The sequence below is a fragment of the Cetorhinus maximus genome, chromosome 16 (genome assembly GCF_964194155.1).
Source record: "Cetorhinus maximus chromosome 16, sCetMax3.hap1.1, whole genome shotgun sequence".
Lineage (NCBI taxonomy): Eukaryota > Metazoa > Chordata > Chondrichthyes > Lamniformes > Cetorhinidae > Cetorhinus > Cetorhinus maximus.
The window spans coordinates 90,108,998-90,133,606 of record NC_135894.1 but is presented as its reverse complement, the minus strand read 5'-3'; the positions used below and the strand labels follow the sequence as shown (position 1 = coordinate 90,133,606).

Here is a 24,609-nt window from a genome sequence, read left to right as displayed (position 1 = left end):
TCCAGACACCTTTTTAAATGAGTTGAGGGTTTTTGCCTCCACTATCCTTTTAGACAGTGAGTTCCAGACCCCCACAACCCTCTGGGTGAAAATATTTTTCCTCATCTCCCCTCTAATCCTTCTGCTAATCACTTTAAATCTATGCCCCCTAATCACTGACCTCTCTGCTAAAGCAAATAAGCCCTTCCCATCCACACTATCCAGGCCCTCCACAATTTTGTACACCCCAATCAAATCTCCCCTCACCCTCCTCTGTTCCAAGGAGGACAGCCCCAGCCCATCCAATCCTTCCTCATAGCTGCAATTCTTCAGTCCTGGCAACACACGGTAAATCTCCTCTGTACCCTCTCTAGTGCAGTTACATCCTTTCTGCAAGGAGGTGACCAGAACTGCACACAGTACTCAAGTTGTGGACTAACTAGTGTTTTATATGGTTTCAGCATAACCTCCCTGCTCTTATATTCTGTGCCTCAGCTAATAAAGGAAAGGATTCCATATGCCTTCTTAACCACATTATCAACCTGTCCTGCTACCTTCAGGGATCTGTGGACATTCACTCAAGGTCTATAGTTGGACACTAGGTAGGATTGAACCTCTTCTGCGAGTCCAGTCATGGTGTTTTTGCTGCAGGTGTTTCCCAGGGAGAAGTGCATTTGAGAGCATTTGTGTGAACTTGCAAAGAAACTGCTATCTGATGTATTTATCTTCCTCTTTCTTGTTTGGTTCTCATGTTGCCAAACTTGGAATGTGTCTGAAGAGAGTAGTGTGAGCTATACATCGTCTAGAGTACAGTACGAGTAATTACAAATCTATCATTGATCATGTGAAAACACATCTCACAACATTAAATATTTGTTCAATGCAGTTTCTTCTCCAGCAAAGCATAAAGGTACAAATAAATTTTTTTTTAAAAAGCCTAACAACAATACCAAACCCCAGTGCTGCAGGTTAATAATAATCTACCTTTGGAGTTTTTTTTTTTGGTCAAATAATTAGGAATTCACTTTGTTTTGCAGAGTTCACTCCAGCTCAGGGTTGATAAAGTGGGTCAGCATTCATCTCCACTTGCTCTAAGTCATGTTACCAGCGTTATCCAATCAGACCAACACTTGGTAAGTACAATGCAGTACATTGCAGGCGAGTTTTCATAGGCTTTTTTTTTTGTTTTGGTGGCGAAATGAAATTTATTTGAGTTCCTTTGGTGTTTTGAATTGAATAAAGCTTTTTCCTGTCTGCCGCAATGTACAAAGTGCCCTAGAGTGGGAATGGGTAAGGTGTGAATGCATATGAATGTAATTGCTTATACAGTGACTTCCTAATTTTGACCATGAAGTCGGCCAACTATTGAGCTTGTATTTCCTCTCCATGACATGCAAGCTTGGATACCTTCTCACACTCCTCCCCTAGTGAAAGGCCAAGAGATGATTTTGACTGATGTCTGAGAGCAGGTTATCTACCTGTTGCCTTTGACAGCCTTAGAACTGTTGAATGACTATGTGGTCCATTTGCTGATGACAGAGTCCAGTAGAGCTGTAGGATATTGCTTGTGAAACATTTTGAATTGAGCAAAGTTTCAAACTTAATGCCTATTATCTCTTTGAATATGGCAAAATTTGTGTTAGTGAGGGTTCCTGCCTTTAACGGAAGCAAATTGCTGAATCACAGAATCTCACGGTGCAGAAGAGGCCCTTCGGCCCATTGAGTCTGCACCGACACGTGAGAAACACCTGACCTACCTACCTAATCCCATTTACCAGCACTTGGCCCATAGCCTTGAATGTTAAGACGTGCCAAGTGCTCATTCAGGTACTTTTAAAAGGATGTGAGGCAACCCACCTTCACCACCCTCCCAGGCAGCGCATTCCAGACCGTCACCGCCCTCTGGGTAAAAAAGTTTTTCCTCACATCCCCCTTAAACCTCCTGCCCCTCACCTTGAACTTATGTCCCCTCGTGACTGACCCTTCAGCTAAGGGGAACAGCTGCTCCCTATCCTCTCTGTCCATGCCCCTCATAATCTTGTACACCTCGATCAGGTCGCCCCTCAGACTTCTTTACTCCAACGAAAACAACCTAAGTCTATCCAGCCTCTCTTCATAACTTAAATGTTTCATCCCAGGCAACATCCTGGTGAATCTCCTCTGCACCCCTCCAGTGCAATCACATCCTTCCTATAATGTGGCGACCAGAACTGCACACAGTACTCCAGCTGTAGCCTCACCAAGGTTCTATACAACTCCAACATGACCTCCCTACTTTTGTAATCTATGCCTCGATTGATAACGGCAAGTGTCCCATATGCCTTTTTCACCACCCCACTAACATGCCCTTCCGCCTTCAGAGATCTATGGACACAAACACCAAGGTCCCTTTGTTCCTCAGAACTTCCTAGTGTCATGCCGTTCATTGAATACTTCATTGACAAATTACACCTTCCAAAGTGTATCACCTCTCACTTTTCAGGGTTAAATTCCATCTGCCACTTATCTTCCCATTTGACCATCCCGTCTATATCTTCCTGTAGCCCAAGACACTCAACCTCACTGTTAACCACCCAGCCAATCTTTGTGTCATCCGCAAATTTACTAATCCTACCCCCCACATAGTCATCTATGTTGTTTATATAAATGATAAATAATTGGGGACCCAGCACAGATCCCTGTGGTACGCCACTGGACACTGGCTTCCAGTCACTAAAGCAGACTTCTGTCATCACCCTCTGCCTCCTACAACTAAGCCAATTTTGAATCCACCTTATCAAGTTAACTTGTATCCCATGTGCATTTGCGTCTTTATAAGTCTCCCATGTGGGACCTTGTCAAAGGCTTTGCTGAAATCTGTAGAAACTACATCAACTGCACTACCCTCATTTACACCCCTGGTCACCTCCTCAAAAAATTCAAATCAAATTTGTTAGGCATGACCTCCCTCTGACAAAGCCATGCTGACTATCCCTGATCAAACCTTCCCTCTCCAAGTGGAGATAATTCTGAAGGAGAGAATCTTTCTCCAATAGTTTCCCTTCCACTGACATGAGACTCACTGGTCTGTAGTTCCCTGGCTTATCTCTGCAACCTTTCTTAAATAGCGGAACCACATTAGCTGTTCTCCAGTCCTCTGGCACAAGTAAATGTGTTTCAAACAAGTGGCCAATCTTGAAGCTCACGTAGTTGAGGAGACTCACGAGCTGAGCTTTGACACAACCAGATGTGATGATTCCCTATTAATTTGAATTGTAGTAAAATGAGGTAGAATTTATGAACAAGGAGCAGGAGTAGACATCTGGCCCCTTGTGTCTGCTCTGCCATTCAATAAGATCATGGCTGATCTGATAGTCAACCTCAAATCTGCACCCCGCCTCCTCCCGATAACCTATCACTCCTTTCCTTACCGAGAATCTATCCACTTCTGCCTTAAAAATATTCAAAGACTCTGCTTTTCAGGAAAAGAGTTTCAAAGACTCACGACCCTTAGAGAGAATGTTTTGCCTCATATCTGTTTTAAATGGGCGACCCCTTATTATTAAATAGTGACCCCTAGTCCTAGATTCTCCCACAAGAGGAAGCATCCTCTTCACGTCCACCCTGTCAAGACCCCTCAAGATCTTTTATGTTTCAATCAAGTCGCCTCTTACTTTTCTAAATTCCAGTGAATACAAGCTTAGCCTGTCCAACCTTTCCTCATAAGACAACCCGCCCATTCTAGGTGTTAGTTTGGTAAACCTTCTCTGAACTACTTCCAACGCATTTACATCCTTTCTTAAATAAAGTAACCAGTACTGTACACTGTACTCCACATGTGGTCTCACTAATGCTCTGTATAACTGAAGCATAACCTCCCTACTTTTCTATTCAATTCCCCTCGTAATAAATGATAACATTCTATCAGCTTTCCTAATTACCTGCTGTACCTGCATACTAGCCTTTTGCAATTCATGCACTAAGACGCCCAGATCCTTCTGCATCTCAGAGTTCTGCAATTTCTCACCATTCAGATATATGCTGCTTTTGTATTCTTCCTGCCAAAATGGACACTTTCGCATTTTCCCACATTCTTCTCCATTTGCCACATCTTTGCCCGTTCACTTAACCTATCTATATCTTTTTGCAACCTCCTTTTGTCCTCTTCACAACTTACTTTCCCACCTCTCTTTGTGTCATCAGCAAATTTGGCAACCATCCCATCCATCCCTTCATCCAAGCCATTTATATAAATTGTAAACTGTTGAGGCCCCAGCACTAATCCCTGTGGCACACCACTCGTCACATCTTACAAACCTGAAAAAGACCTATTTATGCCTACTCCTTGCTTCCTGTTAGCCAGTCAATTTTCTATCCGTGCCAATATATTACCCTCTATACCACAAGTTTTTATTTTATACAATAACCTTTGATATGGCACTTTATCAAATGCCTTCTGGTAACCTAAGTACAGCACATGTTACTTCCTCAAAGAACTCCAATAAGTTGTTGAAACATGATTTCCCTTTCACAAAATCATGTTGACTCTGTCTCATTACCTTGAACTTATCCAAGTGCCCTGCTATCACTTCTTTAAGAATAGCTTCTAACATTTTCCCTATGACAGATGTTAAGCTAACTGGCCTGTAGTTTCCTGCTTTCTGCCTCCCTCCCTTTTTGAATAATGGAGTTACGCTTGCTATCTTCCAATCTAATGGGGCCTTCCTCGAATCTAGGGAATTTCAGAAAATTAAAACCAATGCATCAACTGTCGTAATTAAGGCAAAATACTGCAGATGTTGGAAATCTGAAACGAAAACAAAAAATGCCGGAAAAACTCAGCAGGCCTGACAGCATTTGTGGAGAGACATGTAGATGGGAAATGATCAAAATCCTCAGCTTTGAGATGTGGCAACCTTGGGCTTGTTTCCAGTTTACACCACTTCTAATATTTTTATTCATTCATGGGATGTAGGTGTCCAGTATTAACGTCGGCTGGGATCATAACACCATTCTCACCAAAGTCGCCCTCTAAACCTCAATGAAAAGGTAAATACTCATAGTTTCCATTGGTTGGCAATAGAACAACGACATAAACAAAAAGAGTAGTTAGAATGTGAAACTCTCAGTCAAAAATGTTCAGAGGGCATTTAAGAGTCAACCACATTGCTGTGATTGGACAGACCAGTTAAGGACAACAGATTTCCTTCCCTAAAGGGAGCAACAATTTACAACAAATTTTTATTGAATTCATCTGCCATGGTGGGATTCGAACCCGGGTCCCCAGAGCATCACTCTGGGTTTCTGGGTTACGAGTCCAGCAACAATACCACTGCACCATTGCCTCCACTAATTAGCTCATGATTGGGCACACATGCTTCCACTTAGTCATTGAATATCTTGGTGACTTGTATAAACAGGAATTATGTTCCACATTTTTTTGAATTAATAGATTGCCATAGCTTTGTGTTATGGTTCATGTTTTAAGTTATTTCTGAAAGCATTTTCTCAATTATGAAACTCTAATGTTTTAACCCAGTCAATGATTATCTTCTAAACAATCTCGACCCCAATATTACCCTCTGCTGTTCACAATTATTTAAGCTGTACAGATTTTTTTCCAAGTGTTAATAATGATTAATTAGATTGATTTCCCACAGAATTCATTGTAGAAAATTGCAACAGAGAAACGGGACACCCTATCTGGCACGTCTGCCTGTTATTTTATCCACATGAGGCTCCTAGGCTAATCCTCCCCCCTTGCTTGCGTCCCCATGCCCTTTTCACCTTATTTCAAGCAACTATCAAGTTCCCAGAAAATCTTCGCACACTGCTTGGACATTTTTTGACTGAGAGTTTCACATTCTAACTACTCTTTTTGTTTATGCCGTTGTTCTATTGCCAACCAATGGAAACTGTCTACAAGTATTTACCTTTTCATTGAGGTTTAGAGGGTTACTTTGTGAGAATGGTGCTACAATCCCAGCTGATTTTAATCCTGGACCAGTCAGATCCCAGAGTGAAACCTGGCCTGTCAGAGCCTAACTTTTTCTTTTTAGAAACCATGGAAGAAAGTTATTGAACAAATTCAAGGAGTTTGCTGATGAACTTTTAACACAAAAAATAAAATATTTATTAAACAAGAACATTGCACTATATTACACCAGACAAAAAGTTTGGAAAGATTGCAATACAAACACAAGACTACACACTTCAAATTCACACTATTCCTTTACCTAACAATATCTTTACAGACACACAAACCGGTGAAGAATTACCACCAGCTTGACACAAAGACTTCTCGTTTGGGACTGGCACAGTTGGAAATGGTTTTCTTTCAGTGAATTCTTGAGCGTTTACTTGATGCTTCTCACCTAACTTTTATATCTCTCTCCAAGACACCCAAAAACCACACCCTTAACTCACTGTTTCTTCAACTGCAGAGCAAAGATGAGTTCACTAAACTCAGTCTTCCAGTAGCAGTTCTGCTAAACTGATCACTTTATTGAGTTCTATAAATGACTATTCAGTTAACTGCTGTCCCCAATTAGCCTTGTAGTTCTTATCAGTGAGCTTAAAATTCCTGTCTTCTCTGTCTGACACATACTGAACTCTTTTTTTGTCTTTTTTCTGTATCACTTGACCACTGTCACTAGGCAACAGTATAGTTTTCCTATTTTTTTTCCCCAGAATCACTAAACTTTTAACCCCTTATAACCCACCTCTTTAACTTCAGGGGGTTGTAAAACCTCATTAAAATGCGTATATATGTTCATATGGAGGCGCCTAGATTATTGGTAAGTAAGGAGGTGATAGGTTATCAGGAGTAGGGTGGGATGCAGATTTCAGGTTACTATCAGATCAGCCATTAACATACTAAATGGCGGAGCAGGTTCGAGGGGCTGAAAGGCCTTCTCCTGCTTTGTGTCATATACAAGCAAACCCAAAAGCCTTGACGTTTTTAGTCAGGAGTCTTGCAGAAAGCATTTTACCTTTCTTAACACATTCAACTTAAAATTTATAAATTGTTCATAACAACAGGTTAAATAAACTTGGCTTGCATACCCTTGGGTATAGAAGATTGTGGGGTGATCTGATCGAGGTGTTTACAACGCTAAAGAGGATTTGATGTGATTGGCTTTGGAGTAATCAAGAAGAAGGAGGCGCAATCTTATAATTAAAGCCAGGTCATTTGGAGTGAAAGCAGGTTTTTACACACAAGTTAGAAGAAGTCTGGAGCTCTCTTTTCTACACCACCGCCCTCCCCCCCAAAAAAAACTGTAGATGCTGGGACAGTTAGAACTTTCAAAACAAATAAAATTTTGTTGGATAAGAGTATTAAGGCTTTTGGAGTTAACTTGGGTAAATATAGGTCGAGATACAGCTCAGCCATGGCTCAGTTGAATGGTGGAATAGGCTTGAGTGGCTTAATGGCTTACTTCTGTTCCTATATTCCATAAGCCTTCACAACATGACTCACTAGGACATATTACGTTCGTCCCAGGTTTCTGTATTCATTGCAAATGCTTCCATTTAACAATACTGAAGATTTAGACTGATGAGACGGAGGGGAAAAATTAATGAAATATTTACAACGCTTTCACTAAAATACCTGTCATGTGACTATGTCACAATACAGCAATTTGGTACAACAGAACATGTAACAGTCTTCTGTGATATGTGGCCCTAGAGTGAAACACCTTTTTGTTGACTTCATTCCATTTTAAACGTTTCACCTGGTGTTATTTGGTTTGTTACGCTGCTTCCCACTGTGCATGCTCCATTCTAAATTTATCTCTGCAACATGGTATTTCATTAGGCGTATTTGAAGTATAAATGAGTAATGATGACATAAGTGAAAAAGACTGGTTGCTTTTGTGTGAATTATAAAACAATACAAAATTTATAAAGTTAAATTGGAAGGGACTGTGACTATTGAGAACCACAGTCTTGTATTAGTGCAGCTTTTCTCATCTCCTTCACCTCCTGAGGAGATGCCTGACTATGGATCATTTGTTTTCCTGCAACACTGCAGCCAATAGCATAGGCATTAAAGGTTTGTTTTGCGAGATCTTGTCCAGTGTCCACACAAGGATCCTTTTCAGAAGACTTCGTGGGATGATCAGGAGTAAGGATCTTAACTGTCTCTTTTTCCATGTCTCGCACGCTCTCTCTCTGTCACTCTCTCTCTTGTACTCTCTGGTGTTCACTCTCCTTTCTCCACCACCACCCTTCCCCCACTCCAGCCTCTTCAACCTTTCTCTAGCTCAAACGCTGATTGTAACACCCCACGTTTTCCCCTGCTTAAGCAAACTTGGACTTCCTGTGTTGCACAAAGATAGGTGAAGTTCCTTTTGCCATCAAATTATTAGAGGAGACTAAATCATTTACTTTTTGTGAAAATATTGCCACTGTATTGATATTTTTACATATATTTTACATAGGCATGCCTGGTTGCTTCCTAAAGCTGCAATCTAGTCAAAAGTTTTCAGTAGCGTTGTGAATGAGTGGACGAACTAGTGAGTCCTGTCAACACCATCTGATTATCCCTGGATTAGATTGAAGCCTTGAATTTCTGCCAGGGTGGTTTGGTTCGTGTTAGGAATGTGCACTGACAATCGATGCTCTTTAGTTGTTGATGTTTGATTGTCATTGCTGCAACTTGATGAAAACAATTTGCAGTCGAGTTACCAGAAAATTCCATACAACGTTTTCTGGCCAAATGCTTGTCAAACCCTCAGTCATTTGTTTTCTTTTAAATGTCTGTTGATGATGGCTTAGTTAATAAAGGAAATACTTGGTATATTGCTGAGCCAAAAGAGACCAAAAAGGGTTCAAGTTCAGGTCCTTCGTCTACAAACTGATTTAACATGTCCAAAGACTCTGCAATTAAATTTCACATTTACCTAAACTAGAATTCAGAATTGTAACAGCGCAGAAGGAGGCCATTCAGCCCGTCATGTTTGTACTGGCTGTCTGAAGGAGCAATTTACCTAGTGTAATTCCCCCACCTTCTCCCTGTAACCCCGCACATTCTTTTTCAGTTAATAATCCAATTCCCTCTTGATTGCCTCAGTTGAACTTGCCTCCACCACACTCTGGCAGCACGTTGCAGATCCTGATCACTCACTGCATGAAAAAGTTCTCCTCATGTCGCCATTGCTTCTTTTGCCAATTACGTTAAATCTATACCCTCTGGTTCTTGATCCTTCCACCAATGGGGACAGTTTCTCTTTATCTACTCTGTCCACACCCCTCATGATTTTGAATACGTCCGTCAAATCTCCTCTCAACCTTTCCTACTCAAAGGAAAACAGTCCCAACTTCTCCAATCTATCCACATATCTGAAGATCCTCATCCCTGGAACCATTCTCATGAATCTTTTCTGCCCTCTCTCTCTCCAATACCTTCACATCTTTCCTCAAGTATGGCGCCCAAAACTGGACTCAATACTCTCACTTGAAGCTTAACCATTTTTTTATACAAGCTCAATATAACCTCCTTGCTCTTGTACACTATGCCCCTATTAATAAAACCTAGGATATTGTATGCTTTACTAACCGGGTGCTCAACCTGTCCTGCAACCTTCAATGACTTCTGCGCATATGCATCTCCTCTACCCCTGCTCCCCCTTTAGAGTTGTACCCTTTACCTTGTCTTTTTGAGTTCTTCCTACCAATATGAATTACTTCACACTTCTCTGTATTGAATTTCATCTGCCACTTGTCTGTCCATTCTACCAACTTGTCCATGTCCTTTTGAAGTTCTGCACTATCCTGCTCACAGTTCACAATTCTTCTGACTTTCATATCATCCAAAAGTTTGAAATTGTGCCCTGTACTCCAAGGTCTAGGTCAACTAAGGAGAAGAAAATCGTGCAGAGTTTCTGCTCCTGATACCTGCACCCCGTTTTTCACTAGACTTGCTGTCTTGGCTTGCATGAGGAATGATCAGAGGATGGCAGGCACCTGTCGGAGTCTACCCCAACATGAGTTTGTACCAGAGGGTGAAAGGAAAGGGAGAACGAAACAAATTGGGCTTGTTTTTAAAAGAGAAATCGTATATTTAAATAGCTACAATAATTTTGGGGAAATTAAATAGAAGACCAAGAGTTGCCAATCTCATACTGCCATATGCATCTAGTGTGAGAGGAACTATATGTTACATGCCAATTGATAGGAAATGTAGTGACATTGGTGTAAACTTTGCAGTGAAGCTTGTTGTGGTTTTGTTTTTAGGTTTTTGGATGCCATGTGACTGGAGAGTATGTTCAGTTTTCGATCAGTGTGATCCAGGACTCACCTGTTGCCATGGGGTTGGAATCTTTTCATATCCAAGTGTCTCCACTTCATATTCAGGTACAACTTGGAAAGAATCATGAAAACTCTTATTTTAGACATTAAAAATGGGCCAGCACACTTTCTGTGAAATTTATATAACCTCTTCAAATACAAAGGATACTTCAGTCCACTTGCACCTGCATGTCTGTCTCTCTTTCTCCTGCATTTCCCTGCATTCATGTGGCTTTGCACAAAACAGCAGCGATGGACTGGAGATGATTGACAAAACAGATTTTAATTTTGACACTTCTTTCTATCAAGAATCTAAATATTTGAATCATGCTTCTCTGATCTATTTTCTATTGGGAACCAAATCTAATTAGTTGGTATGAGAGGCAAATTGGGTGAAGTATTTTTGCTTGCGACAGCCAGGTTATATTCTTCTGAAATTCCAATCAGCAATGTACAAGCCTGGATTTCTGTCAAGCTGTCTGAAGAAGGCTGTAACACATCACTGGCATGATCTGACCTGCCACTATGTTGTCTGACCTGTGGAATAACCCTGTATGGTTATGAAGCCTTGGCACACCACGACCTGTGTTCGGTAGTAGAATTCCATTGCTCTAGGAATGCAAATGGAATGTTGTGGTTTATTGCAAAGGGAATGGAATATTAAAGTATGGATGTTTTGCAGCAGTTGTACAGGGTGTTGGTGAGGCCACACTTTTAAAAATTCATTCATGGGATGTGGGCGTCACTGGCTAGGCCAGCATTTATTGTCCATCCCTAATTGCCCTTGAGAAGGTGGTGGTGAGCTGCCTCCTTGAACCGCTGCAGTCCATGTGGTGTATGTACACCCACAGTGTTGTTCGGGAGGGAGTTCCAGGATTTTGACCCAGTGAAGGTGAAGGAATGGTGATATAGTTCCAAGTCAGGATGGTGAGTGGCTTGAAGGGGAACTTTCAGGTGGTGGTGTTCCACCGCCAGTTCCCATGTGTCTGCAGTCCTTGTCCTTCTAGATGCTAACGGTCATGGGTTTGTAAGGTGCTGCCTAAGGAGCCTTTGTGAGTTCCTACGGTGCAACTTGTAGATGGTACACACTGCTGCCACTGTGTGTCGGTGGTGGGAGTGAATGTTTGTGGATGGGGTGCCAATCAAGTGAGCTGCTTTGTCCAGGACGGTGTCCAGATTCTTGCAATAAACCAGAACATTCCATTTGCCTTCCTAGAGCAATGGGATTCTACTACCCAACCCAGGTCATGGTGTGCCAGGCCTTCGTAACCATACAGGGTTATTCTTGAATGTTGTTGGAGCTGCACTTATCCAGGCAAGTGGAGAGTATTCCATCACATTCCTGACTTGTGCCTTGTAGATGGTGGACAGGCTTTGAGGAGTCAGGAGGTGACTGAGGAGGTGCAGGATTCCTAGCCTCTGACCTACTCTTATAGCCACAGTATTTATATGGCTAGTCCAGTTCAGTTTCTGGTCAATGGTAACCTCCAGGATGTTGATAGTGGGGGATTCAGCAATGGTAATGCCATTGAATGTCAAGGGGCAATGGCTATATTCTCTCTTGTTGGAGATGGTCATTGCCTGGCACTTGGGTGGCGCAAATGTTACTTGCTACTTGTCAGCCCAAGCCTGGGTATTGTCCAGATCTTGCTACATTTGGATATAGACTGCTTTGGCAACTGAGGAGTTGCAAATGGTGCTAAACATTATGCAATCATCAGCAAACTTCCCCACTTCAGACCTTATGATGGAAGGAAGGTCATTGATGAAGCAGCTGAAGATGCTTGGGCCTCGGACACTACCCTGGACTACTGTGTACAGTTTCAGTCTCCTTATCTTGAGAAAGAATGTGTTAGAAGCAGTTCAGAGAAGCGTTCCTCAACTGATACTTGGGATGGGGGGGCTTATCTTATGAGAAAAGGTTGGACAGGCTGGACCTGTATCCATTGGAGTTTAGAAGAATGAGAGGTGATCTTATTGAAATATATAAGGTTCTGAGGGGATTTGGCAGGGTGGATACTGAAAAGAAGTCTGTCCCCTTGTGGGAGAGACTAGAACTAGGGGGCACAGTTAAGATGGAGGTGAGTAGAAATTTTTTCCTGAGGGTCATAAGCCTTTGGAACTCTCTTCCCCAGAGAGTGGTGGAGGCAGTGTCATTGAATATTTTTAAGGCAGAGGTAGATAACCTTCTGACTCCTTAGTTAGTCAAGAGTCTAACAGGTTAGGTGGAATGTGGAGTTGAGGCTTCAATCAAATCAACCATGATCTTATTGAATGGCGGAATAGGCTCGAGGGGCCGAATGTTCTAGTCCTGCTGCTAATTGGTGTTCGTATGTACCTCTCACAGTGAAGCCTCTACAACCTTACTGCTCCAGAACCTTGATGTAGGCAGCCCAAACAGCTCAGTTTGATTTGGCTTATTTTTTTTTTTAAAACAGGGTTTTGCACCACTTTCATTGGAAACGCAGTATGAAAATACTGTAATGAGGATATTGAGCATTTTGCTTCCAATACGCTCTGTTGCTTATTGCACTCCAGTTCTGGAACGATTGAGTCTATTCAGTTTACAGCTTTATTCGTGATCTCATGGCTCTTTGAGTTTTTTTTTTTGGCCCTTTCTCTCCTGTGTAGTGTTCCTCAACCAAGGGCTCCAGATTCATAAAATCAACTGCATTGCCCTAAACCACTAACTCCATTCTATCCCCCAAGGATCCCAGTACATTTCTAAGCTAATGCTGTCTTTCCACTGACATAAATTGCCTGTGATTTTTTTTTTTTGCCTTTTGTTATTGCTAGATGCTTCTGTGTTTAAAAAAAAACTTCCCATTGATGTTGAGCTAACTGACGTATGATTCCTAGGGTATGCTTCTAAATGAATAAATTGCAGCTCTTCCCCAGTCGCCGGAGCTTACTAAAATTTCCACGACTCGGCATCAGTTCAACTAACCCGAAATGCACTGCGCAAGGTTCCGTTTCTTAGGCAAGGACGCCGCTCCATGAGCTTAAAAAGCCCCTTTCATTCACTTCAAAAAGTAAAGCCAAGAGCATCGCGTAGCTGCTCTGGGGCAGAGCTATGCGGACTCGAAATATTAGCTCTGTTTCCCTCTCCTCAGCTGCTGCCAGACCCGCTGGGTTTTTATTATAGCATAGCATGCCTGTTTCACTTCACAGTTAATTAGCCACTAATGGAAATTGCAGGGCTAAGTAGTATTTTTCGATGGCAAATTTTTAATTAGAGAAAAGTTGGCAGACTTGACTTTTTTGTTAAGAGAAATTTCACCCTCACTTCACCAATAACTTGGAATTTTCAGTCTGTTTTTACGCCCTTTGAGGACAGTGGGAGATATACTTGGAAAGTAATCCCCTCCCCCGTAATGTTTCAGCTGGGTAAAGGCCTTTAGCGTGCAGCCCGTCCTTGTTCTGTTGGAAGGATGGGAACAATGGCACTTTCTTGCTGCAGAGTTCCATTGCAATCTTCCAAAGGTGCAATTTGAACAATTAGAAATTCAGTTGCAACGTATCACTGCAGGAGCATGAGCAAACATGAATCAGGGGCACAGAAGTAGCAGGAGCGATACTGTGGGCTTTATGTAATGGGTATAGGGTATAAAAGTGGAAATATAATGCTGGCAGCAGAGCTTTGGATGAATGGAAGTTTACAAAGGGTGGGGGGATGGGACGCAGGGTAGGGAAGCAATGGAAGACTTGAGCCTGGAGATGGCAGGTGGTCGATGGCGTGAGTGGCAGACGGGCTGAGATTGTTACGGAGCTAATAGATGTTGGCAGCCTTCAGTGATGGAGAGGATATGGGATTGGAAGCTCAGTTTAAGGCTGAGATTCCAAATCTGCTTTAGTTTCGAGATGGTAGCCGGGGCTCAGGTTGCCGTTAGTAGTGAGGAAATAGAGTTTGTGCTGGAAGCTGAAGATGATGTCTTCAATCTTCCAAGTGTCCTATTTGATGAAATTGCAGCTTATCCAAGGCGAAGTATTGGGCAAGTAGTCTTGACAACTGAGACAGAGACTGGGACAGAGCGCCGGTTGTCATTAACGCAACGTAGTGTCAGTCAAGGCTCATTCAGTTGATGGCATTCTCATTGGAAGGTTATGGGTTCAAAACCCATTCCAGGACTTGAGCACAAAAATTAAGGCTGACACTCGGTGCAGGACTGAGGGGGAATGCTGCACTGTCGGAAGTGGAATCTGTCGGATGAGATGTTAAATCGAAGCTGTCTGCTTTCTCAGATGGTAGTATTTTGAAGAAGAGCAGTGGAGTTATCCCCAATGTCCTAGCCAATATTTATCCCTCAATCAACATCACAACAGATTAGCTGGTTATTGCTACATTACTGTTTGTGGGAGTTTGTTGTATGCAAATTGGCTGCCGTGTTTCCTACAAGTGGCTACACTTCAGAAGTACTTAATTAGCTGTAAGGTGCTTTGGGATACCTGGTGATCATGAAAGGTGCCACATAAATTTAATTGTTTTTAATATGTAGAAGCTGTTCCTCCGCCCCCACCTCTCACCCCAAATCTGGGGATGTTGCCAGTGGACAGCATGTAGCCAAGTTTGGAATCACTGGGGAATCTCCTATGATGATCATATTTGGATAGGAAGCGTAGCCATTGATGGAGATGGCTGTGCTGTAATTGGAACCAAGCAAGGCCAGTCCTTCTCAGTCAAGACAGCAGAGGAGAGACATTGAGTAATAACATACTTGATCATGTCCGAGGTTGTAGAGAGGACGAACGGAGTGAGGTGGGGGTGAACTACAGTTGCAGTGAATATAGTTCATGACTTTGATCAGGACCATGTAAGCAACATCTAGACAATGCAAAGCACACTATAACTTGGGCTTGCCATCATTCTAAACACATCAAACTGCTAGTTATGTAATCTAACTGAGCTGTAAATTGTAATGCGATGGTTGGGAAGGAAGCAGGGAAACATTCTTCCTTTTGTAATTTTCATGTTTCCATAGCTGGAGATTCATATTCGAGAAGTTGACGTGGTCCAAGTCACATGGAACCTTGTGGATCCTCAAAACTTAAGCTTGAAAGTGACGCCAAGAGTAACAAAGGAGGTGAATAAGTTTTTGAGTTTTTTTCTCTGCTACTTTAATTGTTTTATGACTTTCCTGATTTGGTATCCTATTTTTATAAAATAAAAAGCAAATGTCCAGGGCAAGTTTTCTGATTTGTCAAAACCAACCCTGAACCTGTCCAAAGCCAAGTGTTTTCCAGCTGGGGCTGCTGGATAGTGATCGAGAATGGAAATTCAACTCAACTTTGTGGACCCCTCCCACCAAGGTCACAGGCACTGAAGCCATTCATCATCCTCCAATTAGATTTCAGCTAGATGTCACAGGCTAGAAATTAAACTTGGAACCATTTGGGCTTGGTTTACACAGGGTAATGCACTTAACCACTATAATGACTTGTTCAGTCAGTTTTCTGTTAAAGCATGCTTATTCTCATCTGTAATATGTGAAGCGCTAGGAGGCTGCATTGTGTGTTTATTTGTATGAGAGACCACTCGACAAACTCAAATACCGCGTTCTATTCTGGTTGGAGTTGAAACTGCCGTAATGATTTCTGAAAGGGTACTGTCCACCTTGTACAGATGTGCAGTGTCTATTTATCTGTGTTTAAGTTTCCAGTCCTACAGAAGCCATTGGGCCACTTCCAATCCCTGGTCAAATCTGCCACTTTGAGTTCTAGGAGTTGGGAGTTTGATTGGTGACATTCATGCAAATAATTATTTCCAAGGTACAGAATTAAACACTGACCCTGTATCATTCTCAAGTTTGTCAAGTTGAGCATTAAAATGAAGCTTAGAAGTTGGGAGTGTTTGTCAATGATTGTTTAGTAATTACTGTTTCCAGCTCTGATGCTTTTGAGAAAGCGGGTGACTCTGGATATTCCTGTTGTTTGATACCCCTGTGCATGTTTAAAGCACAAACTAAAAACCCTTCTGTCCTGTGCTGTGCTTTTTGTTTCAAGGAGGCTAGTGAAGAATTTGTGACTGTCTGAACATGTCTATCAAGGTGGATCAATGGTTAAAGAGAGCAGGGCCTATATTCAGTACAGGCAATAAGACCAAACTGCCTCATTGACAATTCTGTTATTAAAAGAGAAAGGAATAGGGGCCAGAGAATCACTCTGTTCTTCATCTACCTGACATCGTCTCCGGAGGTGCTGCATTGATGCCCAATGTGCATAGCTTCAATATTACAACATAAATTGAAGTACAAAATACCAGGTGGAGTGATTCTCATAGTATGGTGCTTGATTAGCACCACATCCACAAACATTCACTCCCTCCACCACTGACGCACAGTAGCAGCAGTGTGTACCATCCACAAGATGCACTGCAGGAATTCACCAAGGCTCCTTTGACAGCACCTTCCAAACCCACGACCACTACCATCTAGAAGGACAAGGGCAGCATTTAGATGAGAACACCACCACCTGGAAGTTCCCCTCCAAGCCACTCACCATCCTGACTTAGAAATATATTGCCGTTCCTTCACTGTCGCTGGGTCAAAATCCAGGAACACTCTTTCTAACAGCACAGTGGGTGTACCTACATCACGTGGACTGCAGCGGTTCAAGAAGGCAGCTCACCACCGCCTTCTCTAGGACAACTAGGGATGGGCAATAAATGCTGGCCCAGCCAGCAAAGCCCACATCCCATGAATGAATATAAAAAAAAATTCTACACTCAAGGCCTGAGTATCTGCCAATTCAAATCTAAGCTGCTTGTTCAAAGATATAGATAGGAGTTAAATTGCACAATTTATCATTTACCTTGTATGAGTTGTCCAGAACAACTTGCAATGTTTTGTCCTCAATTTCCTTTAACTAGCTAACCTCTTAAAGGTATGGTAATGGTTTACAGAAATACTGCCCATTTCCACACTTAAGTCAGTTAGGTGAAACTGAATAGGATTCTGATACGTCAGAATCTACTGGGCTGGGATCTTCCAAAACTCTCCTATTTAAGGTAAGTGACGGAATTGGCTCTGAACATGCGCCCTTTAAATATGCCACTTTAATCATATTTTGATGTCTGTTTCTTAACCTGAATTAGGTGGACGAAGAGGATACATACCTGGAGACTATCTGTACGTTGTTGCAGGACATGTTGACTTCTGCCCGCCCTATGGTCTTGCTGAGTATGAAGGTTGCACCTTCAAAGGAAGGCCAAGTGAGTGAGGTTTTTCAGCCTGCATTGTCTAATTGCTAAAGTGAATATTTACACTGTGAGGCCTTCAGCTTTCGCAGTTCAACCTCACGCATTGTAATTATGAATATCCAAGATTCATATTTGCCTGTAACTCTTTACACATGTGCCTTGTGTAGAATGTGTGTAAAATTGTGCTTTGTTTACATTGCTAGATGATATCCATGCAATACGTTTCTTTATGCACATTGAGCCCATAACTATGGGGAGGACACTCCTCCCTTATATGCACCTTATATACCTCTCTGCTTTGCTTTTCTCCTTTTAAGACACACCTTAAGACCTACCTCTGACCAAGCTTTTGGTCATCTGACCTCAATCCCCTTACGTGGCTCGGTGCCATACTTTATGCTCCTGTGTCATACAGTACTCGTTAGGACATTTCATTACATTAAAAGTGCTATATAAATATAAGCTGCTGCTGTTGATGAAACAAGAAAACTGACTGAAACACACACTGAGCACTTAATACAAAAAATAATTAAAAGCTAGCGTAATAACCTTTATAACCAGAAAGCTGGAAAATAAAAAGGAGGAAGTTTTGCTACAGCTATGCAAAGCCCTGGTTACACCATATCTATGCGCACTGCACCTTTATGAAAGATATTCTGGCCATAAGACATAGGAGCAGAAATTAGGCCATTCGGCCCATCGAGTCTGCTCCGCCATTCAATCATGGCTGATAAGTTTCTCAACCCCATTCTCCCACCTTCTCCCCGTAATCTTTGATCCCCTTACCAATCAAGAACCTATCTATCTCGGTCTTAAATACACTCAATGACCTGGCCTCCACAGCCTTCTGTGGCAATGAATTCCATAGATTCACCACTCTCTGGCTAAAGAAGTTTCTCCTCATCTCTGTTCTAAGAGATCTTCCCTTTACTCTGAGGTTGTGCCCTCGGGTCCTAGTCTCTCCTACTAATGGAAACATCTTCCCCAAGTCCACTCTATCCAGGCCTTTCAGTATTCTGTAAGTTTCAATCAGATGCCCCCTCATCCTTCTAAACTCCATCGAGTATAGACCCAGAGTCCTCAAACCTTCCTCATATGTTAAGCCTTTCATTCCTGGGATCATTCTCGTGAACCTCCTCTGGACCCTCTCCAGGGCCAGCACATCCTTCCTGAGATACGGGGCCCAAAATTACACACACTATTCTAAATGTGGTCTGACCAGAGCCTTATAAAGCCTCAGCAGCACATCCCTACTTTTATATTCTAGTCCTGTCGAAATAAATGCCAACATTGCATTTGCCTTCCTAACTACTGACTCAACCTGCAAGTTAACCTTAAGAGAATTCTGGACTAGGACTCCCAAGTCCCTTTGCACTCCAGATTTCTGAATTCTCTCCCCATTTAGAAAATAGTCTATGCCTCTATTCTTCCTACCAAAGTGCATGACCTCACACTTCCAACCTTGGGAGGATGCAGCGAAGGTTCACCAGAACCGTCATTTGGTGGTACAGAACTTGAGTGTTGCTGACAAAAGAGAAATGTCAAAGCTTTTCATCTTGCACTCATCAGGACACTTTGCAAGAATACCAAAAAAAGGGGAAAACAACAACTTGTACAGTATGAGAAGAGAGTGTTGATTTGCCAATCAGTCAGAGTCCACTTGCCAATCAATCAGCATTCTCTCTTCTCATACAGTACAAGTTGTTGTTTTCCCCTTATATTGGTATTCTTGCAAAGTGTCCAGATGATGCAAGATACGCATCGAAGCTTATCATCTTTTTCCAGCAATATTCACCAGAATATTACGAAGGCTGCGACAGTTGTATTCCATAAATTAGGCTTATATTCCCCAGAACATAAAAGGTTATGGAGTAATTTATTGAGGTTTTTAAGGTTTGATTAAGTAGATAGAGAGAAACTTTTATGCTGGTTGGGGGAGAGTCTACGACAAGAATCTAAAAATTAGAGAGAACCTTAAAATCAGCCAGACCATTCAGGAGAGAAATTAGGAAATATTTCTTCATGGAAAGGTGTTAGAAGTATGGAGCGCTCTCCCACAAAAGCAGTAGGTGTTAGCTTAATTCATTTCTAAATCATAGATTGATATATTCATAACTAGCTTAAAAAGAAATCTAAAATAATATGGAATTTGGATATAAATCAATGATTTCATTGAATTGTGGAAGAGGCTCAGGTCGTTGCGTGACTTAACTATGTTCCTCCTTAAAGAAATAAAACTCAGAAGTTAAATATTTTAATAGAATGGAGGGGGGGCGGAAGGTCTGGAGGAGAGAAAGCAAAAAAATATTGTTTAATTTCAGATGGACGTTGTGAAGGCTTTTACTTTTTTTTTTAGAAAAGTAGAGATGGAAAGGCAGCAGGAATTCTGGAAGGAATTCCATAGGGTAAGACCAGAGGTCGTCCTCGCCAATGTGAGGATGGGAGGGGGAAGAGGAGACGTGCACAAGGTAGGACAGCTGGGAACAGACAGCTGGGAAATGTAAAACTGGGGAATGTTGCAGAGATAAAATGAGATGAGGCCATGGAGGGATGAAATTTGAATTGTTGGCTGAGCAACCAGTGTAAGTCAGTGATTTCCCAAGGCGTTAAACGAGTGAGGTTAGTGCACGACAAGATGCGTGTGCTGAGTGTTTTTTAAACAAATTGGAGTTCATGGAGATTGGGTAAAGGGGATCCAGCAAGCAGGAGCAATGACAAGTCCAGTTCTCCCTTTTGCCCTAAGAAAGCTGAACATGGTTAAGTCAGATCCATTGATGAATGACTCAGCCAGTTGTGTGTTAGTTTGATTGCCCTCGGGCACAGGAGAATTGAGGTGAGAATTGTAGCAGGGTAACAGCCGCAGTGGGCAATGCTGAATGATTTGGCGGGATTGAGGGTGTTAAAAGCTGATGTGAGGGAGCAGGCCAGCAGTGGCAGAAGGAGATGAATGAACTTGCGAGAGGCCTGGGGATTTAGTTTTCCCTTCCACAGTCATTGGGGTAAGGGTGGTAATGCTGAAGATAAGCAGGAGCGTGGTTAAAGGAGACGTGGATGTGGTCATATTATTAGCGATTGAGATTTTGGAGATGTGTGCGGTCAAGGGATGAACAATAATAGGTGAGGGTTTCTGATGGGGGAGCATTTAGTGAGGCAGGAAAGCAGATAAGTCATAGAAAGAGAATTATGGGAGTTTGGATGCAAATTGAAATAGCTGAAGATGAGAGTGAAGGAAGCTGACTTCAGTGGAGGTTCTTGTATCTGATGGATAACTGAGCAATCCCTACGGAGAAGAGAAATCTGAAGTGGGGTGCCTTAACAGGCAGAAATAACGAATACTAACTGGGAAATGGAGAATGCCCTATTTATTCAGTAAGGTTAGTTTTGGGTGCTTTTATTGACTTTGCATAAATGGAAATTCTTTCGTGTTGAAAGACTAAAGGACACAATTCTAAAAGGGGTGCAGGAGCAGAGACACCTGGGTGTATATGTGCATAAGTCATTGAAGGTGATAGGACAGGTGGAGGGAGCAGTTAATAAAGCATACAATATCCCAAGCTTTGTTAATAGGGGCATAGAGAGCAAGAGCAAGAAGGTTATATTTAACTTGTATAAAACACTGGTGCACCCTCGACTAGAGTGTTGCGTCCAGTTCTGCGCACCACACTTTAGGAAATATGTGAAGGCAGTAGAGAGAGTGCAGAAAAGATTCACAAAAATGTTTCCAGGGATGAGGAACTTCATTTACATAGATTGGAGAAGTTGGGACTGTTCTTGTTGGTGAAGAGAAGGTTGAAAGGAGATTTGATAGCGGTATTCAAAATCATAAGGGGACTGGACAGGATAGATGGAGGAAAAACTGTTCCCACTGGTGGAAGGATTGAAAACAAGAGGGCACAGATTTTAACCTAATTGGCAAAAGAAGCAATGAAGACACGAGAGGAAACTTCTTCATGCAGCAAGTGGTTAAGATCTGGAATGCGCTGCTTGAGAGTGTGGCGAAGGCAGGTTCAATTGAGACATTCAAGAGGGAATTGGATTATTATCTATAAAGGAGGACTGTCCAGGGTTACAGAGCAAAGGCGGGGGAACGATACTAGGTGCATTGCTAATTTGGACCGCCAGTGTAGACATGATAGGCTGAATGGCCTCCTTCTGTGCTGTAACAATTCTGAATCATCTGTGCCCATCAGCTTTAATTGTACCCCATTTACACCATACATACATGACTACTCATTTGCCTTCAAGATAAACCACCAAGTTATGGGGACTACTGGGTATCATTGTGTCATTTTATTATTTGGTAAACTATTAAACACTTTGTATATTGACATTCATGATTAGGTTTAATCAGCAGCATTTCTGGTGGAATTTACCAATGGAAGGACTAATTTAATTCTTGTATATATTTTTTTCCTTCTCCCTCATTCCACTGTAGAATTTGCCAATTCCTCAGAATTTACCAAGTGTGGAGTTGAATTCTCAGATTTACTCACCTCCAAAGCCGCCAAGAGCTCACGAGCGAAAACTTCTGGTGAAGATCATTAAAGTGGACAATGTTGCTGACCCTGATATTGCAGGTAACCACACCTAATCATGTGCTATTCGAGTGCAGTCGGGTCTTACCACACAGATACTGTGTTAAACACAAACCTGTTGCCCTTCGCTGAAAAGCTAGTGGCTGTGTGCAGATTTCGAAGTTGTGCATTACTGCAGCCCTATTGACATGAGTGAACTAGAATGTTCAGCTATTTCAACAGCAAATATGACTTCAATTTATGTAGCGCCTTCAACTTAATAGGACATCCCAAGGTGCATTGCTGGAACATTATAGAGTAAAAATTGATACCAAGCCACAGAAGGAGATAACAGAGCAGGTGAGGGAGCTTCTAAGGAGCGTCTCAAAGGAGGAAAGAGAGATACAGGTTTGGGGAGAAAATTCCCAAGCTTGGCAATGAGTGCCATTTATTAGAATTATAGAATTGCTTTTACGGGTACAGGAGGTACAGTGCCTCCTACCTCAGGACTGAGTCCGCGCCGGATTTCGCACCTTGCAGGTTTTCGAGAAAAAACTCGGAACCTTAATTCAATGAATAGGGGACACGTGAAAGCGAGAGAATAAGATTCTTTTCATCAAAGAATACATAATATTGAAGTACGTTTGCAAAACAAAATTAAATAACAAGGTAAGTAAGGCTGACTCGCAGGCTGTGCTGGATTTAAAAGCACTGACGTGCTAGTGAAGCTGCCAGACAACTGCAGCTTCCTGTATGTGTGGAAACGCGATCTATTGGCTATTTCAGAGAATTTCAACAACAGAGCAGGGAGTGTATCTCAAATAATAGTCAAACCAAGAACCCTTGATCTGGTTCACCTTCATTTTGTGCCTCCCTCAGTAGATATCTTTGGCCAATAACACTGATGGTGCGCTATGTGAGTTCAATGAACAATTTATAATTTATATGAAGCTCTGTTGTCATGGGGTATTAATTCTAAGCAGCAATTGTATTAAATAGCTTGTTTTACAGTCACTGCATATAAAATTAGACTTAATGTTCTGAATGTATTTTGTATTGTCAGAGAGTATTCATCCATACTGTGTTGTAGAGTTGGACAATCCAGCGCAGAAAGTCACCAGCTCAGTGATGAGCAGCATTTCCAACCCCTTGTGGGACCAGCAGTTTGTGTTGTGAGTAAGGTGTTTTTGTTTGTTTTAAACACTTATTTCTGCTGCCTTGCATTTCTTGTTGCTGTGTTTTTGCCCCTGAGTTTCGTTGAGTTCAAAAATAGTTTTGTGGGTGCTGGTCTTAAATTCCTAATAACCCATCTCACATACACCGACTACATGAAGCTTGATGCATTTTTATACTTGTATCTGCAGCCTAAGAGCATAAGAAGTAGAAACAGGTGTAGACGATTATGGCCCTTCCATTCAACACAAAAAAGGCCTCAACTCCATTTCCCCAGCACTCCCCATAGCCCTTATTCCCTGAGAGATCAAAAATCCTTCTATCCCAGCCTTGAATATATTCAGTGGTGGAGCATCTGCAACTCTTTGGGGTAGAGAATTCCAAAGATTCACAACTCTTTGAATGAAGAAATTTCTCTTCACCTCAGTCCTAAATGTTGAAAGAACCCTTTTCCTGAGACTGTGCCCGTGTCCTAGATTCCCCAGCCCTGGGAAACAACCTCTGTGTCTCCCTTGTTTAGCCCCTTCAGAATTTTGTATGTTTCAGCGAGATCACCTCTCATTCTTTAAATTCCAGAAAGTATAGATGCCCCAATTTGCTCAGCCTCCCCTCCAAGGAACCAATCTAGCGAACCTTCCCCTGCAAGATAAGTTTATCCTTGCCTAAATATGGAAAGAAGAAAGAAAGACTTGCACATTTATATAGCGCTTTTCACACCACCAGATATCTCAAAGCACTTTACAGCCAATGAAGTACTTTTTGAAGTACAGTTACTGTTGTAATGTAGCAAATGAAGACCAAAACTGCGCACAGTTCTCCCGGTGTGGTCTCACCAAAGCTCTATATAACTGTAGCAAGACTTCCTTATTATTGTACTCCAGTTCCCTTGCAATAAAGGCCAACACGCCATTTGCCTTCCTAATGGCCTACTGTACCCGCATGCTAACTTTATGTTCCTTATATGAGTACACCAAAGTCTCTCTGAACCTTTACAAGTTTTCACGCCATATAAAAAGTATTCTGCTTTTCCATTGTTACCAAAGTGAATAACTTCACCCTTCCCACATTATGCCCCATCTGTCACTTGTTACCCACTCTATGCCTCCTTGTGGTGTCTCTCTGGGCATTTGAGTTACGTTGCATATGGGCACAATCAAACATGGATTTTGTTTTATTTATTTCAGTTTGTTTTCTGGTTGCGGCACATTGACGCACATTCATGCTGTACAGTATACAAAGCTCAGTGTGTGTGGTACTGTGATGAGTGAGCTTTTGCAGTGACTTGGCTAGCGGGTAATCTTGGGGGACTGACCCTGGAGTAGTGGCAATCCTATGGTGGAGTATAGCTCTTGTTCATAACTTAGATTATGTTTAGGTGAGGCATGTACCTTTACCTCGCACCCCCACTACACCTTCACCTGCAAGAAGGTGCTTCTGCTTGGTTTGAACTGGGCATAGTAAAGATTAGACCTATGT

General features: G+C 42.1%; 1 protein-coding gene across 2 annotated transcripts in view; it reads left to right on the top strand.

The window, feature by feature from the left end:
* Positions 1-24,609, top strand: part of c2cd2 (C2 calcium dependent domain containing 2) — a 64,108-nt gene that overhangs the window by 22,785 nt on the left and 16,714 nt on the right. The window contains exons 2-8 of one of the 2 annotated variants that reach the window (XM_078560338.1): positions 758-889; positions 1,017-1,112; positions 10,198-10,317; positions 15,231-15,332; positions 17,342-17,458; positions 21,882-22,023; positions 23,024-23,132. In XM_078560338.1, coding sequence (XP_078416464.1) covers positions 860-889; positions 1,017-1,112; positions 10,198-10,317; positions 15,231-15,332; positions 17,342-17,458; positions 21,882-22,023; positions 23,024-23,132 — 716 coding nt within the window. In that variant the 5' untranslated portion in view covers positions 758-859. The remainder of the gene's footprint in view (positions 1-757; positions 890-1,016; positions 1,113-10,197; positions 10,318-15,230; positions 15,333-17,341; positions 17,459-21,881; positions 22,024-23,023; positions 23,133-24,609) is intronic. The other variant, XM_078560337.1, reaches the window with a different exon arrangement.